General features: G+C 44.4%; 1 protein-coding gene across 1 annotated transcript in view; it reads left to right on the forward strand.

Annotated features, from left to right (window-relative positions):
• Nucleotides 1-27,999, forward strand: part of NEDD4 (NEDD4 E3 ubiquitin protein ligase) — a 582,598-nt gene that overhangs the window by 283,803 nt on the left and 270,796 nt on the right. Inside the window, exon 9 of the mRNA XM_029574322.1 lies at nt 22,809-22,975. Coding sequence (XP_029430182.1) covers nt 22,809-22,975 — 167 coding nt within the window. The remainder of the gene's footprint in view (nt 1-22,808; nt 22,976-27,999) is intronic.

The raw sequence follows: 27,999 nt of genomic DNA on the forward strand, positions 1-27,999 counted from the left end.
AAGCTCTAAATATAGAATCCAAGGATATCCCACTGTACACCTTCATACCCAAAAACCTATCAAACAATGGAAACCCTATCTTGGGTGCTTCCAGAATCAATAAAACAATGCAACTGTGAAGGCTCAAAATAGATAAACTTCTCAGTAGGAAAACAAATCAATCATTTACATAGAAAACAGAAGCAGAAATCTGGCCCCCAAGGGAGCCACCTCTTGCCGAATTGCCAGAAATTTTTCAATGATCTTGCGTTGCACTGCAAAAATCAGGAAATATACAAACTCTAAACACACAAATACAGATTAGAAGCACGAAAAAATAATCGTGGTACAAGGTTCCGGATCTATAATGAGGCAAATGTTACTAACAAAGTGGCCCGGTGAGCCTCATCTACAGTTGTAGATTCCAACAATGCTGAAACATCCAGAGTCTCAGCTGTCAACTGAGGAATCTCTTGATCACCATTCCTATTCCCAATATGTGAAACAGGCAGAAAAAAAAGCTTTAGTTAATTTAGTCATGGTCCCAGAAGAAATGCCCAACGTATCACAAATACAGGAAGTGAAAAGTTCAACTGGAGAAATCATGGCACTCACAGGGAAATTTAAGACATGTAAATTGATGTCTAACAGAGTTCTCCAGGTTTTCAATCCTCCGATGTACCACATTCCTATCCTTTGTTCCAGCTTCTCAATCTGGTCCGTATGGGCCACCAATGTTTCCTTCTTGGACTTGGGTCCAAGTGAACATGTGATTAATGTTACTAGTAAGCATTAAAAGCATATATTCCACTGAAGATAGAACTGTCCATATGTTATCTAGCATTATGGGGAGAAGGTTTGGGAGTGGAAGATCTAGTGGCTGGGAGAGTGAGGCTGAATCCTCCAAACAAAATGGAGGAAACCTGTGGCACGGGAGAAACACGTACTGCGGGAGAGCACTGATCAACAACAGCCACAGAACAATGACCGTTATCTCCACATAACTGCTGGCTCCTCACTCTTCCACCAGCTGATTTGCTCAGTTTCTTCTGGTGTCATCTTGCCCCCTGCAATTCCTACTGGGACACAACCCGCCAGGTCAGAGGCACAAAGGAATGACATTGCCACGTCAACTGCCAGTGAAGGTTGGGGCTCAATGACACCTCTGTGTCGGTGTCAGGCCGCGATATTGCTCCCCCAGGAGCCACTGCAACAAGAGCAGCCCCCAACATCAAAAATGGCTAGAAAAGCTGAGGAATTGCTGGTGAAGCAGAGTCCATTGCAGATGTAAAGGGGAAAAGACTGGCAGCTTTCCCTTCTGCTCAACCATTAAGAAATCAGGTAAGACGCAAATGGAGAGAACGGTGACCCAGAGTTCCTCACAGCACGTCTTCCGATAGTGCCATCTTGCATCCCTCTTCTCCCTGATCATACTATATTTTGATATACACACACACATTTATATATGTGAAGGGTGTTCACCAGGCAGCCACACTGCCAACTAGTGGCTGAAAGCCCCCATTTTGTTTCTTACGAAGTTGCTAAAAGGTAGTGCTGTAATAATGGGAGGTAATAAAGGACTTCAATTACCCCAATATTGACTAGGAAAATGTATCATCGATACATGCTAGAGATATAAAGTTCCTGGATGGAATAAATTACATTTTTATGGAGCAATTGGTTCAGGAACCAACAAGAGGGGGAGCAATTTTAGATCTAATTCTCTGTGGAGCACAGGATTTGGTGAGAAAGGTAACTGTGGTGGGGCCGCTTGGCAATAGTGATAATAATATGATCAAATTTGAATTAATGTCTGGAAGGGGGCCAGTAAGCAAATCCACGGCTCTCGTGCTAAACTTTCAAAAGGGAAACTTTGATAAAAGGAGAAAAATTGTTAGAAAAAATCTGAAAGGAGCAGCTACAAAGGTAAAAGGTGTGCAAGAGGCATGGTCATTGTTTAAAAAAAAAAATACCATCCAAGAAGCACAGTCCAGATCTATTCCACACATTAAAAAAGGTGGAAAAAAGGCAAAACGATTACCGGCATGGTTAAAAGGGGAGGTGAAAGAAGCTATTTTAGCCAAAAGATTGGAAGAAGGATCCAACAGACAAAAATAGGATAATCCATAAGTGTTGGCAAGTTAAATGTAAGACATTGATAAGACAGGCTAAGAGAGAATTTGAAAAGAAGTTGGCCGTAGAGGCAAAAACTCACAGTAAAAACTTTTTAAAATATATCCTAAGCAGAAAGCCTGTGAGGGAGTCAGTTGGACAGTTAGATGATCGAGGGGTTAAAGGGGCACTTAGAGAAGATAAGGCCATCGCAGAAAGATTAAATGATTTCTTTGCTTCGGTGTTTACTGAAGAGGATGTTGGGGAGGTACCCGTCCTGGAGAAGGTTTTCATGGGTAATGATTCAGATGGACTGAACCAAATCACGGTGAACCTAGAAGATGTGGTAGACCTGATTGACAAACTGAAGAGTAGTAAATCACCTGGACCGGATAGTATACACCCCAGAATTCTGAAGGAACTAAAAAACAAAATTTCAGACCTAATAGTAAAAATTTGTAACCTATCATTAAAATCATCCATTGTACCTGAAGACTGGAGGATACCTAATGTAACCCCAATATTTAAAAAGGGCTCCAGGGGCGATCCGGGAAACTACAGACCGGTTAGCCTGACTTCAGTGCCAGGAAAGTGTTCTAAACATCAAAATCACAGAACATATAGAAAGACATGGTTTAATGGAACAAAGTCAGCATGGCTTTACCCAAGGCAAGTCTTGCCTCACAAATCTGCTTCACTATTTTGGAGTTAATAAACATGTGATAAAGGTGAACCGGTAGATGTAGTGTACTTGGATTTTCATAAGGCGTCTGACAAAGTTCCTCATGAGAGGCTTCTAGGAAAAGTAAAAAGTCATGGGATAGGTGGTGATGTCCTTTCGTGGATTACAAACTAGCTAAAAGACAGGAAACAGAGTAGGATTAAATGGACAATTTTCTTAGTGGAAGGGAGTGGACAGTGGAGTGCCTCAGGGATCTGTATTGGAACCCTTACTTTTCAATATATTTATAAATGATCCGGAAAGAAATATGACGAGTGAGGTAATTCAAATTTGCAAATGATTCAAAATTGTTCAGAGTAGTTAAATCACAAGCAGATTGTGATAAATTGCAGGAAGACCTTGTGAGACTGGAAAATTGGGCATCGAAATGGCAGATGAAATTTAATGTGGATAAGTGCAAGGTGATGCATATAGGGAAAAATAACCCATGCTATAGTTACACAATGTTAGGTTCCTTACTAGGTGCTACTACCCAAGAAAGAGATCTAGGCATCATAGTGGATAACACATTGAAATCGTCGGTTCAGTGTGCTGTAGCAGTCAAAAAAGCAAACAGAATGTTGGGAATTATTAGAAAGGGAATGGTGAATAAAACGGAAAATGTCATAATGCCTTTGTATTGCTCCATGGTGAGACCCCACCTTGAATACTGTGTACAATTCTGGTTGCTGCATCTCAAAAAAGATATAATTGCGATGGAGAAGGTACAGAGAAGGGCTACCAAAATAAGGGGAATGGAACAGCTCCCCTATGAGGAAAGACTAAAGAGGTTAGGACTTTTTAGCTTGGAGAAGAGACGGCTGAGGGGGGATTTGATAGAGGTGTTTAAAATCATGAGAGTTCTTGAATGGGTAGATGTGAATCGGTTCTTTACTCTTTCGGATAATAGAAAGACTAGGGGGCAATCCATGAAGTTAGCATGTGGCACATTTAAAACTAATCAGAGAAAGTTCTTTTTCACTCAACGCACAATTAAACTCTGGAATTTGTTGCCAGACCATGTGGTTAGTGCAGTTAGTATAGCTGTGTTTAAAAAAGGATTGGATAAGTTCTTGGAGGAGAAGTCCATTACCTGCTATTAATTACGTTGACTTCGAAAATAGGCACTGCTATTACTAGCAATGGTAACATGGAATAGACTTTAGTTTTTGGGTACATGCCAGGTTCTTATGGCCTGGATTGGCCACTGTTGGAAACAGGATGCTGGGCTTAAGAACATAAGAAATTGCCATGCTGGGTCAGACCAAGGGTCCATCAAGCCCAGCATCCTGTTTCCAACAGAGGCCAAACCAGGCCACAAGAACCTGGCAATTACCCAAACACTAAGAAGATCCCATGTTACTGATGCAATTAATAGCAGTGGCTATTCCCTAAGTCAACTTGATTAATAGCCGTTAATGGACTTCTCCTCCAAGAACTTATCCAAACCTTTTTTGAACCCAGCTACACTAACTGCACTAACCACATCCTCTGGCAACAAATTCCAGAGCTTGACGGACCCTTGGTCTGACCCAGTATGGCATGTTCTTATGTATAAATGCACACACGGTCGTTAAGATAGGTACCGTTGTGATGGTACCTACCTTAACGACGGTATAGAAAAGATTTTAAATAAATAAAAAGGCAGGCACCCCAAACCCAGAGAGAAACGGATACCTCTTACCCAGACACACAGCTACCCCACATCCAAACTGATTGGGTGACCTTATTTCGTACTCTAACAAACACAGGCATAGTTACCTCATATCCAGACACAGACATCCCATAGAGAGACAGAAATCCATCATCCAGACAGGCACAGAGACATAAACATACCAGACAGACACACACCACAGAGAGAGGCATAGACAACCACATCAGGCACAGGCACACAGACAGACCACATCGCACACAGACTAAAGCACACAAACAAATATAGCTACACACGCTTTACACCAAATCTGGACACACAGTCATACCACAATGGTAAAGGCTGAAATATTTTTTAAAAAAAACTTAGGTGCCAGCCAATATTTTTCAGGAACCGAAAAAAACTCCATCCCACCCTATCCAATACTTTTATTTATTTAATTTATTTATTTTACTCTCTTCACTAATTTTTCTTATTTTCCCCTCATTTAGTAGTTTTCTTAGTTTTCACAAACTTTATTTTCTCATGTTTTTTATTTGCTTATTTAATTTTTTTTTTTTTACACTTTTTGTCTTTATTCTCCCTACCTCACCTTTTCCCTCTCTCTCCCCTCCACTTCTTCCTTCTCTCTGGCGTCTTTGCTCATTCTCCTCCCCTACCTCACCACTTCTTTTCTCCCAGCAGGCAACTTTTGTGATTTCTCTCCCTCGATAGGGATCCGGCAGCAGCAGGAATTCCTCCCGGGCTGAGGCCTGAGGATGGCAGCTCTTCTTGGGTTGTGAAACACCGCAGAGGCTGCTTCTATGTCCAGTTCTGCCACAGAGTAAGCAGCTCCCCCAGGCCTGCCACAGAAAAAGCAGCTCCTTTCCCTGGTCCACCGAAAAACACATGGTTAAGCCTTGCTTACAATAATGTCGCTATGTTCTGGCAGGTCTCTCCCTCCTGAGCTTGTATTTTCTCCTTGGCACCGAGATTCAAGAGCATAGCCATTTTTCTCTTTCTTCACTAATCAGCCAATGTACCCCCCACTTCAGGACTACTGAAGCCCTCCCAATTTGCTCACCCCTGGACTAGACAGTGTGGTGTTATGAGTTCAGTAGTATAGTTTCTTATCATTACCTCTCCTTTATCCTGGTATATTTATCTCTGTGTTTTGCTCTGTTTTTCTTTTTTTCTCTTCTCCTATGTATAGTGTTCATATTGATGCATAGCTGCTATTGATATCAGGGCAATACCTGTAGAAACATAGAAATGATGGTAGAGAAGGACCAAATGGGATCCAGTCTGCCTGGAAAGTCCAAGGTAGCATCTGGCACGCTCTGCAGGTTTCTCCCATGCCTAACAGATTTCCAGACTGTAAAAGTTGGGCCCTCGGTTGCTGTTTGAATCCAATTCCCCGTTACCCCTTGCTGTTGAAGCAGAGAGCGATGATGGAGTTGCATCAATAGTATGAAAGCTTATTGGTTAAGGGATACATATTCAGATTCTACAGGCTCTCCTCATAGGTCTTCTCATACAGACCCCGTACCATTTTGGTTGCTCACTTCTGGACTGCCTCTATCCTTTCTCTGTCCCTTTTGAGATACGGACACCAGAACTGACCACAGTACTCCAAGTGAGGCCTCACCAAGGACCTGTACAAGGGCTGTATCACCTCCTTTTTCTTACTGGTTTTTCCTCTCTATGCAGCTCAACATTCTTCTGGCTTTATCGCCTTGTCCCATTGATTTCCCATCCTTAGGTCTCCAGACACTATTGGTCCATGCACATCAGTTTTTCACCCCCATCACATACAGCTCTTTTGAATTACCGTACCCCAGATGCAAAACTTGGCATTTCCTGGCGTGTAGCAGATGGACTCAAAACAAGTGGGTATAGTGTGCTCGTGCTAGCAGTTGGAGACGGATCTGACGTCAGCATGGGGTACATATACCCCCATAGGAAGTGCAGCAACTCAGTAATTTCCGTCTCCAAAGCAGTTTGGAGCTACCTTATGCTCGCTGAGCATTTTTCCAAATTATAACGACTAAATTCTTAGCAGAAATCCTACCTGAAGACGAGCCCCGCACTCCTGTGGTGATACCCTCGGGTCCTTCCCCCAGTTAGTTTCCCGAGGTGATTTCCGTGGTCCCTCGGAGGTAAGCGCCTTGGTCCGGTGGCCGGATCGCGGCAGGGACCTAGCCCCCGAGTGAGAAGGGCTCGGGCGCGGCATAGAGGCAGCCTCGGTCCCGGTGAGGACTTAGCCCCCGAGCGAGACGAGTTCGGGCGCGGCTTAGAGGCAGCGGGTGCACTTCCTCGAGCGCAGCGGTGACAGTACTTACCCTCTCCCCCTGCGGCCGGAGACCACCCGGGTCGCAGCCGGGAAGCGCTGAAGATCAGGTAAGGCGTACATCTTTACTTTATTGGTCTCCGAAGAGCGAGGACTAGCAGGGTCTGCCTACGTGGCAGCCCGCCAAGGAGGTTGCCATTTTGCCTGCCTGCTCGCCATCGCCATCTGCCCTGGTTCGCCGCCTCGATCTAAGCGGGGCGACGGGCGCGTATGTTAGGCGCCCGAGAATACTTGGGCGCCCATTGCTTGATAAGGCGCACTTGCTGCATGTTCATAGGCGCACGTTCATAGGCGCACATTGATAGGCGCCCGTTGATAGGCGCACATTCATAGGCGCTCATTGATAGGAGATCAGATGCGATGGAGCGTATGAGAGCTCCTGCGGCCGCAGAGCTGGCACCTCCAGAATCAGGCATAAGAGCTTTAGGCCTCTGCTCAGCATGCCACCTCAGAGCCACACAGAGAGAGGAAGCAGACTCCCTATGTGCCCAATGTGAGGAGGCCCTGGGAGTTCCAGGCCAGGGCCGGTCTCAGCCCAGTTTGACTGCCAGTTCCTCAGGGAACACCCCGAACCTAGCAGGCCGCGGTGAGCAGCCAGGGATCCCCACAGACCTGGTGCCCCTACGGCTAGAACCTGCTTCGCTCTCCTGGGTGGAATTATTCAAGGGGATTCATGCCTTCATCAAGATGCAGTCTGATCCCCGACCGGACCCATACGTACCGGATGACCCTGCCCCGGGACCCTCAAGACCTACGCATGGCCACCCGCCACCCGGAAGCCCCACTTATAGGGACTCGGATTACTCCGAGGAAGATGGCGAACCCCCCGAGGAGGGAGAACTCCCCTCTGGGATAGAACCGTATCAAACCATGAGACGCTTCTTTCCTAAGGAGGATCTTCCAGACCTGGTCTCTCAATGCCTGTCGGAGCTGGCTATCCCGGGCCAGGGGAACCTAGGATGAACCCCCTGCTAGAGGGCCTGCGTCAAATGGCTCCCCATTTTCCTCTTCTACAAGCAGCACAGCAGTTAATCGATCTGGAGTGGAATGCGCCGGAGGCTTCATTCAAAGGGGGTCGGGCTTTGTCTAGCATGTACCCCCTAGACCCGGCAACCAAGGAGCTGCTGGCGTGCCCGATGGTAGACGCCATAGTTAGCGCAATTGTGAAGCGCACCACCATTCCGGTGGAGGGAGGGGCGGCCCTCAAGGATGCACATGGACCGGCGCATGGACGCCATTCTGAAATAAGCCTTTGAGGTGGCAGCCATGTCCCTACGAATTGCGACCTGCTGCACCATGGTGACGCGCTCCTGCTTATCACAAGCCAGGAACAACACCCCGGGAGAAGAAATGGAATCAGCCCTCTCGTTCCTCACTGACGCTGCCTCTGACTTAGTTCGTACAGCAGCCAAGGGAGTGTCATCCTCAGTGGCAGCCAGAAGACACCTCTGGCTACGAAATTGGTCGGCCGACTCCTCCTCCAAGACTCACCTTACAAGAATGCCCTTTAAGGGATCCCTCCTGTTTGGCAGCAACCTCGAGAAACTGGCTAATAAATGGGGCGCATCTCCATTACCGGAAGACAGGTCAAGGAGGACCCAGCGCCCTTTTCCTAGACCATCCAGAGGTAGAAGCTCTCAACGCTTCAATCCTTACAGGGCTCGGTACCAGCACCTCGTTCTCAGACCAGGAACCAGTCCTTTCGGACCAGGCACAACAAGAGGGGAGCCGGCTCGGGGTCGGGTCCTGGCCGCACCCCACAATGAGAATCAGCCGACCCATCTGGGGGAAGAAGCCATAGGGGGCAGGCTAACCCTATTTTACCGCAGGTTGGTCGTGATTACTTCGGACCAGTGGGTCCTCGCCATTGTCCGGGAAGGGTATTACCTGGACTTCCTTCATCTCCCTCCGGACAAGTTTGTGGAATCGCCTTGTCCGCCCCTCAAGAGGGCGGCGCTGGCAGCTACCTTGGAGAGACTCCTGTCAAGGGGGTCAAGGATGTCCTTCCCAACCTGGACCCTGCTCACTACAGATGCCAGCCTGAGCAGCTGGGGAGCACACTGCGAAGAGCTATCCGCCCAGGGCGGTGGAACAGAGAAGAGTCGGGGTGGAACATCAACCGACTAGAGGCACGGGCAGTCAGGTTAGCATGCCTGCGATTTGCCCACAGACTTCGAAACAGAGCAGTCAGAGTGATGTCGGACAACGCCACCACGGTGGCATACATCAACTGACAGGGCGGAACCAGAAGCCGACAGGTATCCTTAGAAATAGCCCCCCTGATGGCTTGGGCAGAGGCGAATCTTCAGGACATTTCCACCGTCCACGTCACCGGGAAGGACAACACCACGGCAGATTTCCTCAGCAGAGAAAGCCTAAACCCGGGGAAATGGCAGCTGTCGCCCACAGCTTTCCAGATGATTGTGGATCAGTGGGGGACTCCGGGTATGGACCTACTAGCGGATAGGTCCAACGGTCAAGTACCCAGATACTTCAGTCGCAGACAAGATCCTCTCTCCCACGGGATCGACGCTCTAGTACAGCCATGGCCTCAGGGGATCCTGCTATATGCTTTTCCTCCATGGCCCCTGCTGGGCGCCATTATACACAAGATTCAGCGGCACAGAGGCCTAGTTCTTCTAGTGGCCCCGGACTGGCCAAGAAGACCCTGGTACGCAGACATGAGAAGACTGCTGGCAGGGAATCCACTACCCCTGCCTCCACGCAGGGACCTGCTGCGGCAAGGTCCCATCCTCCACGAGGATCCAGCTCAATTCTCTCTTACGGTCTGGCCATTGAGAGGGCTAGACTGAAGAAAAGGGGATACTCGGGGCCGGTAAGAGATACACTCCTCCGAGCACGCAAATTCTCCACATCACTAACATATATAAGGATCTGGAGGGTATTTGAAGCATGGTGCGACACTCACAGCACCAATCCACATGCCGCTAAAATCCCTATCATTTTGGATTTCCTGCAAGATGGACTTCAGAAGGGTCTGTCCCTCAATTCCATCAAGGTTCAGGTGGCAGCGCTATCCTGCTACGGTCCCAGGAATGAAGGCAACAGCATTGCCACACACCCAGACATTTCACGTTTCCTGAAAGGAGTCAAACACATTCGCCCGCCACTGAAGTGGCCAGTGCCCCTGTGGAACCTCAACCTAGTTTTGGAATTTCTAGCAGGACTGCCTTCAACCCCTTCGAGGCCTGTCCCTCCGTTTGTTAACCTTGAAGATGGTGTTCCTGCTGGCCGTATGCTCAGCACGCCGCACCTCAGAGCTACAAGCGCTGTCCTGCCGTGATCCGTTTCTCGGAATCACTCCAGAGGGTATCCATCTTTGCACGGTTCCTTCCTTCTTACCCAAAGTAGTCTCACACTTCCACCTTAACCAAACCATATCCTTGCAACCACGGAAGGTTTGAAGAAGTCGGAAGAAGCTCGAATACTGCGCCATCTCGACATCGGCAGGCTTCTGTCCAGATACCTGGAAATGTCAGAAGCAGTACGAAAGACGGACCACCTGTTCGTCCTTCACGGCGGGAAGAAGCAAGGGGAAGCGGCCTCACGGGCAACCATCGCCCGCTGGATCAAAGAAGTTATCAAGGCGGCCTACGTAGAGGCGGGAAAACCACCACCTCTACGGGTCAAGGCTCACTCTAGCAGAGAACGCAAGCGGCCTCCTGGGCAGAAACTAGGATGCTGTCGCCAACAGAGATATGTAAAGCGGCAACGTGGTCCTCCCTCCATACCTTCTCCAGATTCTATCGTCTGGACGTCCAGTCCAGGGAGGTCACAACATTTGCGAGGGCAATCCTAAACGGACCTCGGGCAGCCTCCCATCCAGTCCGGGAGTAGCTTTTGTACATCCCACTTGTTTTGAGTCCATCTGCTACACGCTAGGAAATGTAGAGATTACTTACCTGATAATCTCGTTTTCCTTAGTGTATGCAGATGGACTCAGCATCCCGCCCGGCTGCCGGTATACATGGGGATGCACCGATTCACGGTAAGCCATGCTTTCTTATATAGGGCATCCACCCTGCCGGGTGTCGACGCCTTCCGGTTGAGAACCCTGGCGTTCTCCAGCTACTATCAATCGGTCAGGGTAATCCTGTTCATTTAATTGATCGGTCAGTCACACATATATCCATAAAGCTTTTGCAAGGAAGATTACTGAGTTGCTGCACCTGTGGGGGTATATGTACCCCGTGCTGACGTCAGATCCTTCTCCAACTGCTAGCAGGAGCACACTATACCCACTTGTTTTGAGTCCATCTGCATACACTAAGGAAAACGAGATTATCAGGTAAGTAATCTCTACATTTCTTAGCATTGAATCCCAGCTGCCAAATCTTCGACCACTCTTCAAGCTTTCTTAAATTATTTTTCATTCTCTCTACTCCTTCAGGCATGTCCACTCTATTGCAGATCTTAGTATCCACAAATAGACAAATTTTATCTTCTATCCCTTCCGCAATGTTGCTTACAAAGATATTGAACAGAACCGGTCCTAATACTGAACCCTGTGGCACTTCACTTAACATGCTTTTCTCTTCAGAGTACGTTCCATTTACTATTACACTCTGTCTCCTTTCAGTCAACCTGTTTGTAATCCACGCCACCATCTTGGCACTCACTCCCAAGCTTCTCATTTTATTCACAAGCCTCCTATGTGGGACAGTATCAAAAGCTTTGCTGAAATCCAGATAACATTAAGCACTCTTCCTCGATCCAATTCTCTAGTCACCCACTCAAGAAAACCAATCAGATTTGTCTGACAGGACCTTCCCCTGGTAAATCCATGCTGCCTCAGGTTCAGCAACCCACTGGATTGTACATAGTTCACTACTCTTTTCTTCAACAGAGTCTCCATTAATTTTCTCCATTAATTTTCCAACCACTGAGGTGAGGCTAACTGGCCTGTAGTTTCCAGCCTCCTCTCTGCTACCACTCTTGTGAAGCAGGACCGCCACCGCTCTTCTCCAGTCCCGCAGCATCGCTCCTGTTTTCATGGATCTATTGAACAGGTCCTTCAGCGGACCCACCAGAACATCTCTGAGCTCTCTCAGTACCCTGAGGTGTATCTCATCTGGCCCCTGTGGCTTTGTCCATTTTCAGTTTGCCTAGCTCCTCCCATACTCCCATTCTCTTTTGTAAAAGAGATTTTCGTCTACTCCGTCCCAATTTATGGTCTTGTTAATTAGCAATGGTCCTTCTCCAAGGTTGTCTTTAGTGAATACTGAACTGAAATATTTGTTTAATATTTTGCCATTTCTTGTTGTTCTCTACACATTGCTCCTTCTCACCTTTCAATTTCACTGTACAACTTCTGACCTCTCTTCTTTCACTGATATATCTGAAAAATGTTTTGTCTCCTTGCTTTACCTCTTTGGCCATCCTTTCTTCCACCTGACCTTTTGTTTTCCTTATTTCTTTCTTCGTCTCCCTCAGTTTTAATATATCTTCTTGGGTTCCTTTTTTTTGGGATCCTTTATACTTCTTGACTGCTATTCTTTTTGCCTTTATTTTTTCAGCCACCTCAGAGAACCAGATAAGTTTCTTTTTCTTCTTACTCTTGTTTACATTTCTAACATATAGATTTGTTGCCTTTGTAATAGTTCCTTTTAACTTGGCCCACTGTTGTTTCTCCTCATCCATTTTCACCCAGTCTTCTAGTTCTTCTTCCAGGTATGTCCCCATTTCAACAAAGTCCATATTTTTGAAATTCATAACTCAGGTCTTAGTGTGACTTCCCTGTATCCTATTTGCAAAATCGAACCACACCGTCTGATGATCACTGGTGCTCAGATGAGCTCCTACCTGAACATTAGAGACATTATCACCATTAATGAGGACCAGATTGAGTATCCCACCCTGCCTTGTAGATTCCATTACCATTTGTTTGAGCAGAGCCTTTTGAAAAGCATCCACTATCTCTCTGCTTCTCGTAGATTCCACAGAAGGGATACTCCAGTCTACATCCAGCAGATTAAAATCTCCAACAAGCAGCACTTCGTCCTTCTTTGTCATCTTTTGGATATCTTCAATGAGTTCTCTGCCCAGTTCTTCCATTGAAGTCAGTGGCCTGTAGATCACACCAGTAAAAATGGAAGCACCATCTTTTTTTTTTTTTTTTTAAATAATGGTCCACAATGCTTCTTCTTTACACTAATTCCCTTTCAGTTCAGTTGTTTGGATGATATTTTTGACATAAAGAGCTACTCCTCCCCCTTGTCTTCTCCTCTCTGTCCTTTCCTTTCAAGTTACAGTCCGGGGTGGCTGTATCCCAATCATGGGAATCGGTGAACCAGGTTTCCGTAACAGCAACAATGTTCAAGTCTGCCTCCATCATTAGGGCCTGCAGGTCTGGAATTTTGTGGCCTAAACTACGAGCATTTGTAGTCATAGCTTTCCAGCTGCCCTTTGTATTCACCTTTTTGGCTTTATTGAACTGATTGTTTTTGTTACTTTCCCTTTCCTTTTTCTGTTTTGCGTGGGGATGACATGCCAAATTCATAAGCCACCTCCCAAGAAATTAATTGTACTTTTTCTGATATGATAGCTCTTAATTGTATTTTCTTTGTTTATTTTATATCTGGGAATTATTTTTTGCCATCCTTTCTAGTAAAGATGTCCTTCTGCACATTTTTTTTTCTCTCTCACATAAGCCATACTTTGACAAAAATTAGTAAATAATAATACCTCTATTCTGGGAAAGATGCTGGAGGAAATGCAACATGCTATATGTATGCAATATCAAGCATGATGTATTGGGCCAACCTAATGGCTCAGTGACAAGTGCTGTGCACTGCCATTGAAGAGGCATCTGATCCTTGAGCCAACTGTGGATGCTGCAGAAGTGCCATAGTCCAACGGATACCAGTTCCAATTGAGCTGGATTTACAGAAAAATAAGAGAAATGCCAGGCAAAAAAAAGGTGCTGAGAATAAGAAATTACTAAGAACATCTTAAGAGTAAAGGCCACTGTTTCATTCTTATAATGCAGACTTCTGATAAAACTATTCTTAATAGTCCACTGTCGCCCATTTTCTTTCAGAATCAGGTAGCTACCCTGTTTCCCCGAAAATAAGACATCCCCCGAAAATAAGACCTAGTAGAGGTTTTGCTGAATTGCTAAATATAAGACCTCCCCCGAAAGTAAGACCTAGCAAAGTTTTTATTTGGGAGCATGCCCGTCACACAGAACACCAGAGCATGCAGCTGTGATTTTTTTACCCTGCAGGATTCACAGTTAGTTGTCATCACAAACCAGCATAACCAGACAACTATTCAGAATATAATAAATGTTCAAAATAAGGCCTAGTGCATCTTTGGTAGCAAAAATTAATATAAGACACTGTCTTATTTTCGGGGAAACACGGTAGCTTCTGGCTGGATACAACTTGGGCAGTTGGGCCTGTGTACTAATGGGCTATTTGTTAAGTAGTGTGTGTTATACTATTTATGAACTGTTTTATCTTTTATCACACTGTTTCCTAAAGTGCACTAAATTTACTGTGGCCACACTGTCAAATTAAATGTTGTGCAGTCTTGGGAAGTGTAGTTATCTCATAGAGCACAAACCTTTCCATTAGCATGCCAGCTTTTAACTATGAGAGAGGTTGGATCTGGGACCCCACTCCCAAGTGAACCCTTCTTATCACTGCAGGCTCCACTCCTCCCTTTCCCTAGTGGAGTTGGAATCTCTGTGAGGTGAGGGAAGATCAGAGTCTATCGGGAAGATAGGTTGCTGGAAAGAACGGTATTAGAAGAAAGTGAGGCCCGGTATTTGTGCCCCCCTTCTTTCCTTCCTCTTCGTGCCAGCCTGCCTAGCATTTTTTACCCTGTGCTAACTGGTCCAAATTCACCATGCTAGTTAGCATGAGGTATGGGGTGATGAGTGCAGTCACACTAAAATGGTTACATTTAATTTAATACAGCCACATTCTGCATTCTCTGAGCTTAGTAAATCCCACTTTAAATCGGTATTTATCATGCTCATTATTTTTGGAACATTACTTGGGATAACAATCCAAACATTATGCAGGTTAGAACATTGATACCTTAGAGCAGTTGTGGCTTACTCAATGGTTGACCACCCCTGCCTTAGAGTCATAGACCAAAAATTGAGGGTTAGAAGCCATTATAATGGTGCAGTCTACCCAGCCTTTGACTCATCAACTTTCGTAAGTTGTACATTTCCCTTTTAAGATACTTTAAGATGATATCACCCATTGAAAATTCAGTGGAGGTTATTTGTCTTCCCAACCTGACCACAACACTCTACTGCCTCTGCCCAGCTTGGGCCTAGCAGTTCTCCCCAACCCTAGCTGCCCAGTCTGAACTCAGCACACTTCCCCCTTCTGCCTAGCTTTCCAGCTCCTCCCCCCACTGAGCCTGTTCTCATCCTCTTCCAGCACTTTCTTCTTCCCCTTGCCTAGCTCAATCCCAGCACTCTTTCCTCCCTTCAACCCCAGCACTCTCTTATCTCTCCTTCTCAGTCTGACCTTAGTACTCTTTCCTCCTCTCACCATCTTATTTCCACATGCATACTGATGCTATTGCATTCTTCCTTCGGTCCAAGGGGGCCAATGCAGCTGTCACAGCTCTTTGGTCCAGCCATTGGCCCACATGGGCTACTGACTTCTGTATGCACTGACCTGCACCACTAATTTCACCAGCTGTAATAGAAACTTAGTACATGACAGCAGATAAAGACCATACGGGGCCTATCCAGTCTGCCCACCATTGTTTTATCGTCCCCCTCTCTTCCTCGGAGATCCTCTGTGCTTGTCCCAAAATCATCTTCTGGCTGTGCTGGTGGGAGGCTAATGCCTGAGCCTCCTAGCCCACACAGCCACCAACTTGCACCACTAATTCCCCTTATATCATGTCCTGCCTCACTGACCTGTGCCTCCTATTCTCCTAGTACCAGATGCTACATGTGTGGGTATGTCACCTGTCCCATACATGAGTAGTGCTCACTATTGCTTGTCCCTGACAGAGACACCATCTAATGTGTCTGTCTATGCCGGGGTTGGACAATTCCAGTCCTTGAGGGCCACCAGACAATTGAGTTTCCAGGATATCCCTAATGAATATACATGAGACATATTTGCATACAACTTGAGGCAGTGTGCATGCAAATCTTTCCAATTCATATTCATTAGGTATATCCTGAAAACCTAACTGGTTGGTGGCCCTTGAGGACTTGCTCACCCTTGGTTGAAGCATATTACATATAGATAGATGTGTTGGGGAATAGCAGATATGCTCATCTGCCTGTGTGTACCCATGCACACTTATAAATGCACTATGGATTATATGTCAGATTTGGGGACTGAAGAATATATTCAGTCTGTGAAATTATTGGGTAGATTTGTTCCTTATTATGTTTTACTTGAATACTCCGAGATCATTTGATTTTGATTAATTCAGACGACAAAAATCAAGGGGGAGAGGGGATAGTCTTCATAGAGATATCATCTGAGAATGTGGACCACAGATGATACTATAGGAAAGTACTCTTATTCTTTTATACAGCTAAATTGTTCTATTATTTAATACAGTTTTCCATTAATAATGAAAACAATTTCATTAACACCATGAAGACTAGCCATTTAAGAGATTTAATATGTACTCCTAAAAAAGTTGTTCAAAATTTATGTTCAGTCTATGTTTAGAACAATGTAGCAAGCTTCTTTACACAGATATAACAATACACATAGTCTCTAGTACACACTTTTGTGTAAAATAGTGACAAAAGCTGATTGTGATTTTGTCACACTATTTTCTATTGGGCTGGCAATGTTTTCATATTCATATTTTTATATTTTATATTATCCCAGGACAAGCAGGATGCTAGTCCTCACATATGGGTGACATCAGTAATGGAGCCCTATCACGGAAAACTTTCTGTCAAAGTTTCTAAAAAGCTTTGACTGACACTGGCGCACAGTGAGTGCACTGAGCATGCTCAGCATGCTATGATCCCTGCGTCCACAGGGGTCTCCCTTCAGTCTTCTTTTTTCCGCTCTGCTGTAAGCTTAGCGATTAGGAGCTCTGTGAGAAATTCTAACACTTTTTTTCCTCATGGAAAAATTTACATTTTTACTTCACAAACACGTTTCCCTGCACGGGTCTCCCTCCATGTTGGTTTAATCGACGTTCGGTGAGTACCATGCCATATTTTTTCGGTCGGTTCCTGTCACCTTTCTGGCTGCCAGCAGACTGCGGCCTTCCCTCTCCCTATTTTTTCAGTTAGTCACACACAGCCTGCAAGTGTCCCTCTGTGACACTCTGCTTGGCTATTAGCGCTAGTGGGACAGGGACTTCCACGGTTACCGGTGCCGCCACTGACCTGGTAGATTCAGGTCCTTTATTTTCCTCAGTACCTTCGCGCAGAATATACCCCATCGCTACCGTCTGTACCCCACTTCAGACCACCCTGCATTTTTAGATGCCACAGGTACCCCTCCCCCTGCGGTACCCTGATGCCATCCTCCCTACATAGTTTCTATCAGTGCCATCTATGTTTTATCCATGGCACTGATTTATTTCCTTAACTTTTATCGGTGCTATTGTTGCCCAGATGGATGCCATCGACTGACACCTTGTCTCGTCGCCTACATCCATACTCTGGTCGATGTTGGGGTCATTTCCATCGATGCCATCCTTTTATTATGGATGCCATCAATGCCCAGGACTTTTTCCATGTATTCCATTGATGGGCGTTGATGGCCATCGATGCCAGGCTGTTTCCACCGATGCCAGGCTGTTTCCATCGATGGAAATTGATGCCCAGGCTATTTCCATTGATGGGCATGCATGCCAATGCTTTTCCATGGATGAAATCCATGTCAACATTGATTCAATCGGTGCCCATGTCCGTGGCATAACTGCCATGGACGTCATTGTTGCCCAAGTCGATCCAATCGATACCGTCGATGCCCGTGGCCATACCGCAGATATTGTCGGCGCCGGCCTCCATACATTGATGATCTCCACACCCACATTGTTCCCATCGGCATCTTCTACGTTTTTATGAATGCGGTCATTGACTCCGGCAATGCCCATATCATTTTTCCGAAACCAGCAATGTTTTCAATTACCGTCAATGCCGACATAACACCGCCACATAATGCTCTCGCCTGAACACAGTGCTCTATGCTTTGGGTCCTTATTAAAGCCCCGTATCAGGAGTAGAGCAGGCATGCTGACAACCATCATCGATTGCCATCCAGGACAGCGAGGGCTTCCATCTTGGCGCTGGGGAATGACCAATTCGAGCACCTTGGCATTCATCGTCACCAACACGATGACCATCCGCCACCGATCCCATCCAACACATTGCTGCTATTCTTCTCGATGCTGGACAATGCTCGGGCCGAGCAACATCACCACTGCCATCGGCACTGTTCTGCACAGTTTTGGCAGTCCTTCCTGCTCCAGAAACACCGGATCGAGGTCCGCAGAATTCTGCACTGGCATCAAGAGACATCGAGCCGCTGCGACAATGGTTGGGTTCATGAGTTCGTTAATCGGCTCCCCTGTTCCAAGGCGTACCCCATCGACATTGGTGCGGGATTCTGGCTCTCCGCTCATTACGGTCTAAGCGCCAGCCACGCCCAGCCTTGTCTCCTCTATACCTGCGCCACCATACCAGGTATCAGAGTTGAGACGGACATTGACGTCCACAGGCTACCCCTAGAGGACTTCGGAAATCCACGGAGCCAGCAATCTTCACCGGCTCGTCCTTTGGCGGTTCACGTCGGCTGGTAAGTACCCGCTTCTGCGGCATTCCCATTGAGATGTGTTCTCTAATTCTGGCCACATGGTTAGAAAGTTCTAGGTCATGTACTTTCCAACAACTGTATTGGTGTCACATATCGCTATGCCAGCGATGTCAGCCACAATACCAGGAGAACCTCTCTTTCTTTTCTTTGGGTTTGCATCAGGGCTTCCTCCCTTTTTCAGCAACGTGGCTCTGTACTGATTAATGCTCTAGCTTTTGGTTCCTGTTTCAGTACCAAAGTTCCAGGTGCATTTACTGTTCTGCTAAACACGAGATCCAGCACATGCTTCCTCAACTACAAGTCCACCTCGAAACCTGATATGGGTCTCGATGTCTCCTTGTACAGCACTCAGAAATGCGGGTAAGACTTTACTGCTCTCACTCCCGTGGGAGGTTACCTGATGTCCACATTACATCAACCCCTCCAATTGGACACCTCCCGGTTTTCCAACTGGGCGGATATCAGAGCAGCCACCCCACCTTGTACCAAGGTTCCTGGTACACTCCCCTACACGCTTCAAAGCGCAGAACGGGGGAAGGAGGGGGGTTGGGGAGTTTTAATTACATTATTCTTTCTTTCAACAGAAAGTAGTTACTCTCCGCCCATCCTGGACCTCAGAAATACCAACTTTCTTCAGAAGGCACAGGTAAAATGGTATCTCTCGTTACCATGTTTCCAAAATGCAGTAAGTACATTACCTCTATTCTTTCTATGTGCCTCATGGTGAATCAACAATATTACAATTCCAAGCTCTGCCGGTGGCACGAGCTGCGACAACTGGGGTATTTCATTGAATCAATATCAGTGACTGCTGTTTCTCTATGGAGTACATCATTCACGCTTTTCCTTGCATGGACAGCTGCATAACCACAGGCAGTCCACTATCTGGGATTACTGTCACTGCTATAATTCCCTTATACACTTCTGGACACCATAGTCACAATAACCTTCCTGTCCAGCATCCGCACAGACATTTTAATACATTCCTACATTTCCCTGCGCGCATATTCCATAACCTTCATTATGCACTTCCCTCATAGACCAAAACTGCTATGAGTTAGATTCAGTGACGTCCCATTATCAGTGGGTCTAAGCTATTCAGCCACTTTCGTCCCTCTCTATATCACGGATTTGGAACCAAAATCCTAGTCTGATCCTGCTCATGCTCGCATTTACTTCAGGTTGTAAGTTTGACCACAAATCTTCTCACCAATATGCGTCTATTCTGCTCCAAGCAGTTCCACATAAACTTCCTGGATCTTGTAACATGAGTTATACCCTTATGCCTTCTAATACTGCCTCTGCAACAATTCTTTGTGCATACAGACAGACAGCATAGGGACAATGTGCTTTCCAACATACAAGCACGCACATCTTCTTAGCTGCTCTGCAAGGAAGCTGCGCAGCTCTACCCTTGGCCCTTGCTCACTCCATGCATCCTCGGGCCACTTATCTAAGAGACTTACCGAATGCACTAGCAGACCGTCTCCATATAGGTTTCCATCCTCTCGAATGGTCTCAGACTACATGTGTAGCGGGGAAAATCTTCTAGTGCTGAGGTCAACCGAACTTGCCCTCTGCGTCCGAATTGAACCATAGGTGCACAGATTCTTCTACCTACACATGTTTCCAATGCGTTCCCATAGACGCCTTTCTTCCATCAAGGGCCTCCTAAATGTGTATCTTCCGCTACCTCTCATAGCCAGCATTCTTATAATGCTGAACTGGGACGGAGATCACTGTTCCTCAGGCCCACGTCCTGCCCGAGACAAGTATGCTTCCCATACTTCATACCCAAAACTCTCGTGAACCTACAACGGGACAGAGGAACAATAGTCCTCTTAGCCCTATACTGGCCTCGACAAGTATGGTTTCCCATATTCTTCGACCTCTAGATCACAGACCAATTCGCCTGGGCACAGCGCCCACTCTCGTAACTCGGAATCAGGACAAGTTGCGTCATCCCAACCTAACAACTCTTGCCCTGACAGCTTGCAATTCTACAACCACTTAATCTTTCAACACAAGTCTCTAAAGTTCTCGTAGCTTCATGAAAGCCTTCCGCACGTAAACCTTAGTGGTCTAGATTTACCAAGTGGTGCACACAAACAGGTTTTCACCTTTTTTCTTGCCCCACTCCTTCTGTACTAGATTACCTATATCAACTTTCGGATTCTGGTGTCCAGTCATCCTCTGTAAGGGTACACCTAAATGCCATAGCGGCATACCACAAGGAAAAAGGGTATACTCCAATAACAGCGTAACCCCTAGTATGTCGGGTTATGAGAGGCTTACTTCACCTTAAGCCTCCCATTCGACCACTGGTCATTAAATGGGACCTAAGTGTAATACATTCCTGCGACAAGAAATTTCTTACATAAAAAGTATTTTTCTTAGTAGCCATTACATCGACTAGGAGGGTCACTGAGTTGCAACCTCTCGTCACATACTCATCCTACATAGGGTTCCTGCATGACACAGTAGTCCTTTGCACTCACCCCAAAATCCTACCAAACGTAGTCAAAGATTTTCACTTAATCAGTCAATACTCTTGCCTACTTTCTTTTCAAGACCTCTCTCTAGCCAAGGAGAGAGAGTCTTATACACCTTAGACTGAGAGCGTGTACTAGCTTTTTACCTGAACCGCACGGCGGTCCATAGGACATCCAACCAACTCTTTGTTTCTTTTCACAAAAAAAAATAAAAATAAATAAATAAATAAATATATATATATATATATATATAAATCAACCAACCAACAGTCGCAGGAGTAAAACGGACTCTCTCCTACAGACTAACAGACTATCGAAATCTGTTATGAAAAAGCAAAGTTCCTCTCCAAGGGCGAGTAAAAGCACACTTAGTAACGGCTATGTCTACATCAGTAGTACACTATCGTCCAGTGCCCATTATTAACATATATAAAGCTGCAACATGGAGTTCCCTTCACACCTTTGCAGCTCATTATTGCTTGGGCAAAGAAGAACGACAAGATTCAGCCTTTAGACAATCTGTCTTACAGAACTTGTTTCCAATATATTCCCAACTCCTTCTACATCCAACCTGCTGTGATTTTGGCTTCCTCATTTTTACCAACAATACTGCAATGTTGATTCACTACAAAATGACTCAGCCTCTAGCTTGCTAATCACCCATATGTGAGGACTAGCATCCTGCTTGTCCTGGGATAAAGCAAAATTGCTTACCTTGTAATAGGTGTTATCCCAGGACAGCAGGATGTAGTCCTCACAGAACCCACCCGCCACCCCGCGGAGTTGGGTCCGATACGTTTTATTATTTTCTTTTATATTTTCGCTTACGCATAATGCTACAAATGAGACTGAAGGGAGACCCCTGTGGACGCAGGGATCATAGCATGCTCAGTGCACTCACTGTGCCAGTGTCAGTCAAAGCTTTTTAGAAACTTTGACAGAAAGTTTTCCGTGATAGGGCTCCATTACCGATGTCACCCATATGTGAGGACTACATCCTGCTGTCCTGGGATAACACTTATTACAAGGTAAGCAATTTTGCTTTACATATTTTCTTGCAACTTAATGATATGTCAGAGAATACTGTGGAGCATCTTTCATTAAAATGTCAGTTTGTCAGTGCTATGTATCTATAGATTTGATGTCCATAGAATATTTCATATCTATAGTTTGAGAAAGTCAAATTGCAAGCTATGTATACATCAATGAAAGTAACATGAATTGTACTGCACTTGTGTTTACTATGTATAGTTACAGATTACATGGAGCATTTCTCATATGCTGCATGGAATCTGTAACCATACATATTAAACATAAGTGCAGTGCAATTTGTTATTTACATTGATGTATAGATAGCTTGCAATTAGACTATTATTTGTAATAAATGTTATGTCCTGCAACTAATCTAATATTTTCAGCCATGCCCAACTTGAAGATTAATTTTTTTCTGAGAATTTTACATGCCAGCTCAGTCAGATGGATTGAAAAGATGTGTGTGTATATCACCTATAATATAGTACTATATACCTTCAAAAGGAGACAGTATATTTTAAGTAAGCTGTTTTCTCTTAAAATTCTGTATCTAGATTGAATGCCTTATTACTGTTAGACAAATATAAAACAGATAAAGCCTTTGATTTTTTTTTTCAGTTTTATGTAAGATTATCTGATGACAGTCTTAAAAAAGTCTTAGATAAATTAATGCAATGACACTTGTGTTTTTAAGCCTGGCTGGATTATATTGGATCAACCAGATGCTGCTGACCAGCCACAACAGCAGCAGGAATTGTCTCCCCTACCTTCAGGCTGGGAAGAAAGACAAGATATCCTTGGCAGAACTTATTTTGTTAACCATCAATCTAGAAGAACACAGTGGCAAAGACCAACAACTCAGTACGTGCATTTACACATGTAAAACCCAGTTTTAAGCATGTAAATTCTTTTGAAAATTACCTCAAAGAGTTTTTTTGGGAAAATGTTCATGGATACTTTAGAAACTACAAAAGTATGTACATAAGAGCAAACCCCTCCCCGGCCCTGCCCCCTGGAGTGCCCTTGCTCAATGCAGGCAAATTTGCATGTATACATCACGTAAGTTTACCCATATGTCAAGTAAACAGCTTTATTAAAAAAAAAAAACAAATTCCACATGTAAAGCACTGCTTTATTCTTGGAAGTGGCTTCGAAAATTATCTTTTAAATAAAAAGTATATCACATTGCCAACATTAATACAATATGTGCTTGATTTGAGGCTGTAAAACAGTATTACGATTATAAGCAACTTTACATTCAGGAAGCATTGCTACTTATTTTAAAATGGTAGTAATCTATTCCTCAGTTTCAGCGAATCTTGTAAAAGGTGAATTTATTTTGCTTTTTTTTTTTTGGGACATGGTGAATTGTATATTAATTTCTCTGAGGACAAGCAGGATTAATCAAACCCAGAAATGGATGATGACATTCAACACCACCGAAGAGAATTTCCTGAAGAGCTCTGCAAAAGCCTAGATGACTGGTTCTGTCATGAGCAGGACTTCACTCAGCTACTATTTCATAGATCCTCTTTTTTTTTTTTTTTGTCTATGGACAATATTGGATATGGTTTTCCTCTTAAGGAGAAAAAGGGTTTTCTTAGTGATAAGCTCTCTCCAGTCAATTCTTATTATTTCTTTGGTTCTTTAATATCTTGGTAAGGTTTGGGGGTTTTTTTGGTACTCTAATTTTTATTTTCCTTTTTTGATGTAGGCACTTGATCCCAAGATATATATTCTTCTTGGTGAGGGTTAGTACAGTGACTCCAGACTGCCTTTTTTTTTTTTGCCATAGTTTCTTTCATCTTTCGATGTTGCTGCATCTGTTTTCTTCACGGTTTTATGAGACGACATCCAGTAGCTTCAAGCATTGCCTGTAACGCAGTCACAAGATATCCATAACTTACTATCAGGAGAATTGCATGTGCTTTCTGAGACTAGGACATGTTGTCCCTGGTTGTGGCTTTTTCTCAGAAGTGTCACCCAGGACTAGCAAGTTCCGAAGATTACATACCCTTGACATCTTTGGCAAAACTTCTAAATTCAATGTCCCCTTGTTGGGACCAAAGGCATCGGTATTGAAGAACCCGCTGCCTCATTGGCTTCCAACAATCCCCCAGCACTGAGAGGTTGACTTTTTCTCTAGAGTTGGGCTAGAAGAAAAGGCCCATGAGCTGGGAACCTTCCTACTCTCCCACTTGATGCACAGAAAAGGTGGTTCTGAGTCGAAGTTCAGGTTCAGATAGACACTGTCCCAAACATCATGCAGAGGCACTGCAGTATCAACATTAGTCTTCATCAGTGCATGAGCCTGAGAACAGGGAGATCACAACATTGGCTATAAGTCCTCCCAAGCAGCTTTGTCTGGGGGCGAGCTTATCCTCTCATACTAAATCACAGCTGCAGCACTCTCCAAAGTTCCATACCAAAGCTATGAGTACTTTGGAGATTATTAAGGAGGACCCACCTCCACCTTTGGCCTCAGCAATGTCTGAGAAGGAGTTAGGAAAAACTGGAAAACCTCTCTTGGCACCTCAAGAGTATAGATGTGCTGGTACATCTATACTCTTGACACTATCTTTGGTGCCAATAGAACCAATACTTGAATCCTTCACACTGACAATGAGCATTTCTGCACTGGTGTTGTCTTGATGCTGAGATTTGGCATCAGTACTGTTTGTATCAAGCAGTAGACATAAAGCGTCATAGAAGGAAACCTTCCCAACTGTACTGCATGTATGCCTGTTAAAGCTATGGTTTTAGATTTGGTGCCTTCCCAGACTTAACTTCAGTTATAATTTGAATTTTGAGTCTGAGGCATCTTGGGGGGTGCTTCTTACAGGCCCGATTCTGGTTCCAAAGAGAAATATTCAGATCTTCCATCAGACCCTTCTCCACAAGTGACGAATAATCTCTTGAAGATATATATTTTCCAGTTTTTGTACAGAAAATGGCTGAGACCATTTTTTTTTCTTTAGAGAGTGAGCCAAAGGCACCTCATGTTGCCTTTCTCAGACAAAGGAATTACTTTTATTATGTGCTCAGTTATCTGTCTCCTCTACTCCATTTTTTTCCAGCTATCTATGCTTCCAAGTTTTAGCCTCCTTGTTGATTGTAACTTTTGCTCCTTCTGTTAAATGATAATTGATTATTTATTTACTGTTAAGTTCCTCCCTGTTTTATGTAAACCGATTTGATATGGCTATTACCATGAAGGTCGGTATAGAAAAATGTTAAATAAAATAAATAAATATCTACAACAGAATGTGCAGAAAAAATGGAAAGGACCCCACTCTCAGTACGTCCTCTTGGAAAGAGGGCAGACAATGAATTACCGGGCCTGATATTCAGAGCTGGCCAGAACTTATCCGGCTAAGTTACAATGTATATTCAGTGGCTGCTACTTAGCCGTATAAGTCCTACTTACCTGGCTATATAGAACTGAACATGGTTCACAGTGTCTTGGAAGCTCTAGGATTCATCAGTTCCCAAACCAATCTGTGATTGATGAAATTGCCCTGAAAAGGGCTGAGAAGCCCAAGACTTATTCTTGCTGACCTCATGGCTATTGGACCTATATGGAGAAAAGTTATTTCAGAATGTTATACTTAGCTCCAACATAGTATCTATCATATTTTTATGATCAAATGTATGCATACCATTCAGGAAGTGACATAGAAGTTCTGAAAGTTTCTCCCTACAAAGAAAATAAGAAGAGTTTACTTACCAAACCAAGGCGAAGCATGTGGAAAGCCCTTGTTCTATTCAACCAATGATGTTTTTGGGATAGCACCAAGAGTGTTTGCCCTGGCTAATGGAGCCTGCAGACTCACAGTTTGTGTGTCTCAGGGAAGATGTGCAAGATTGCAGACGTGCCATGCAGTAGAGAGAATTGTGTCTGAGATAGTCAAGGAAATAGACAAACTGATTAAAGATCACTGTTCAGCATTTCAGATGCTGTCTGCTGCCATGATCTCTAATCCACCCTCCACCTCAAGGAGATACATGAGTGATCCAGTGAGGAGACCATGCTTTCCCTTTGAATAGATATTATTCTCAGTATATTAAGCCATGCAACTACAATAGATTGAAAACCCAGATGTCAACGTTGTCAAAACCAAGGATAGATTTTTGCCTGGTCCTAAAATGCATAGCCAGGATTCCACTCTCCATGTGTTATGATTTTCCTGTCGGGGCAGGCTGAGTGTTTTACATAACCCATTGGCCCTTAATCTCAGATAGATGGGTTCTCTAGATTATAAAGGAAGACTACAAATTGTTTCTTGAGCATCCCACCAAATCACTCTCTGAATGGTCATCTTATTTTCCTTCACACTAGGAATTGCTAGAAAAGGAGCTTTTATCGCTCTTGCAAGCCAAAGCAGTTGAACCTGTCCCACCACAGGAGAGAGGGCAGGGATTCTACTCAAACCATTTTATTGTACCCAAGAAAACTAGAGTATATCATCATAGACGTAAGGACCTTGAACACATTTTTCCTGGGCACCATTATTCCACTTACAAACAAAGGAGACTGCATTGTGGATCTCAAGCATGCATATAGTTCCTGTGACTGGAACGTATATCATGTATTTATTTATTTATTTAAATTCTTATCGTACCGGTTTACAATATAACAGGGGAAACCAATTAACAGCTAAGTAGAAGGTAAAGTTACAAAAAACAGGGAGCGAAAAACATGGGAGTTGGAAGACAGGAAAGATTTAAAACGATAACAACTGCAGAGTGATAAAATAATCAACTAAAAATCATAGAGTAGCGAGACTTAGAGATTTATCCTGGGCGATTATTAACATAATATATCCTGTGGGAGGAGGAGAGAAGGAGAGGTGAGCGGGGGGGGGGTGGTGTCAGGTCAGGGACTGGAAAGGGGAGGGGGGGTGTGATTAGGGATGTACATAATATTTAGTATCTGCTTCACTTTTTTTGAAGGAGTTAATAAACATGTGGATAAAGGTGAACCGGTACATGTAGTGTACTTGGATTTTCAGAAGGCGTTTGACAACTTTCCTCATGAGAGGCTTCTAGGAAAAGTAAAAAGTCATGGGATAGGTGGTGATGTCCTTTCGTGGATTACAAACTGGTTAAAAGACAGGAAACAGAGAGTAGAATGAAATGGACAATTTTCTCAGTGGAAGGGAGTGGGCAGTGGAGTGCCTTAGGGATCTGTATTGGGACCCTTACTTTTCAATATATTTATAAATGATCTGGAAAGAAATACGACGAGTGAGATAATCAAATTTGCAGATGATACAAAATTGTTCAGAGTAGTTAAATCACAAGCAGATTGTGATACATTGCAGGAAGACCTTGTGAGACTGGAAAATTGGGCATCGAAATGGCAGATGAAATTTAATGTGGATAAGTGCTATTACTAGCAACGGTAACATGGAATAGACTTAGTTTTTGGGTACTTGCCAGGTTCTTATGGCCTGGATTGGCCACTGTTGGAAACAGGATGCTGGGCTTGATGGACCTTTGGTCTGACCCAGTATGGCATGTTCTTATGTTCTTAATCATGGATGGGGTTTATTCCTTCATCCAAAGATATACTGATTAGTAATTAGTATGATGTAAGCTATAAGATGCCCCTTTTCTCTGTCTTAAGTCTTATCGACCATTTTAGATCCGAGGACAAGCTGTCTTTTAGTCTTCTATCTTAGATGGAGCATAATGTGATATTTTTCACTCTTTCAACTGGAAAACATGTTTATCTCCTACAAAAAGGGGAATAATTGGAGTTTCATTTATGATCTAATACTCCAGGTGCGGGCTTAAAATAATTCTCGTTTTCAGATAGTTATGACTTAATCATTCATTTCTTAATCAGATCATAAGACTTTAGACACATTCAAAAACAAATT

This window comes from Rhinatrema bivittatum, chromosome 13, assembly GCF_901001135.1.
Source record: "Rhinatrema bivittatum chromosome 13, aRhiBiv1.1, whole genome shotgun sequence".
In the NCBI taxonomy this organism is placed as follows: domain Eukaryota; kingdom Metazoa; phylum Chordata; class Amphibia; order Gymnophiona; family Rhinatrematidae; genus Rhinatrema; species Rhinatrema bivittatum.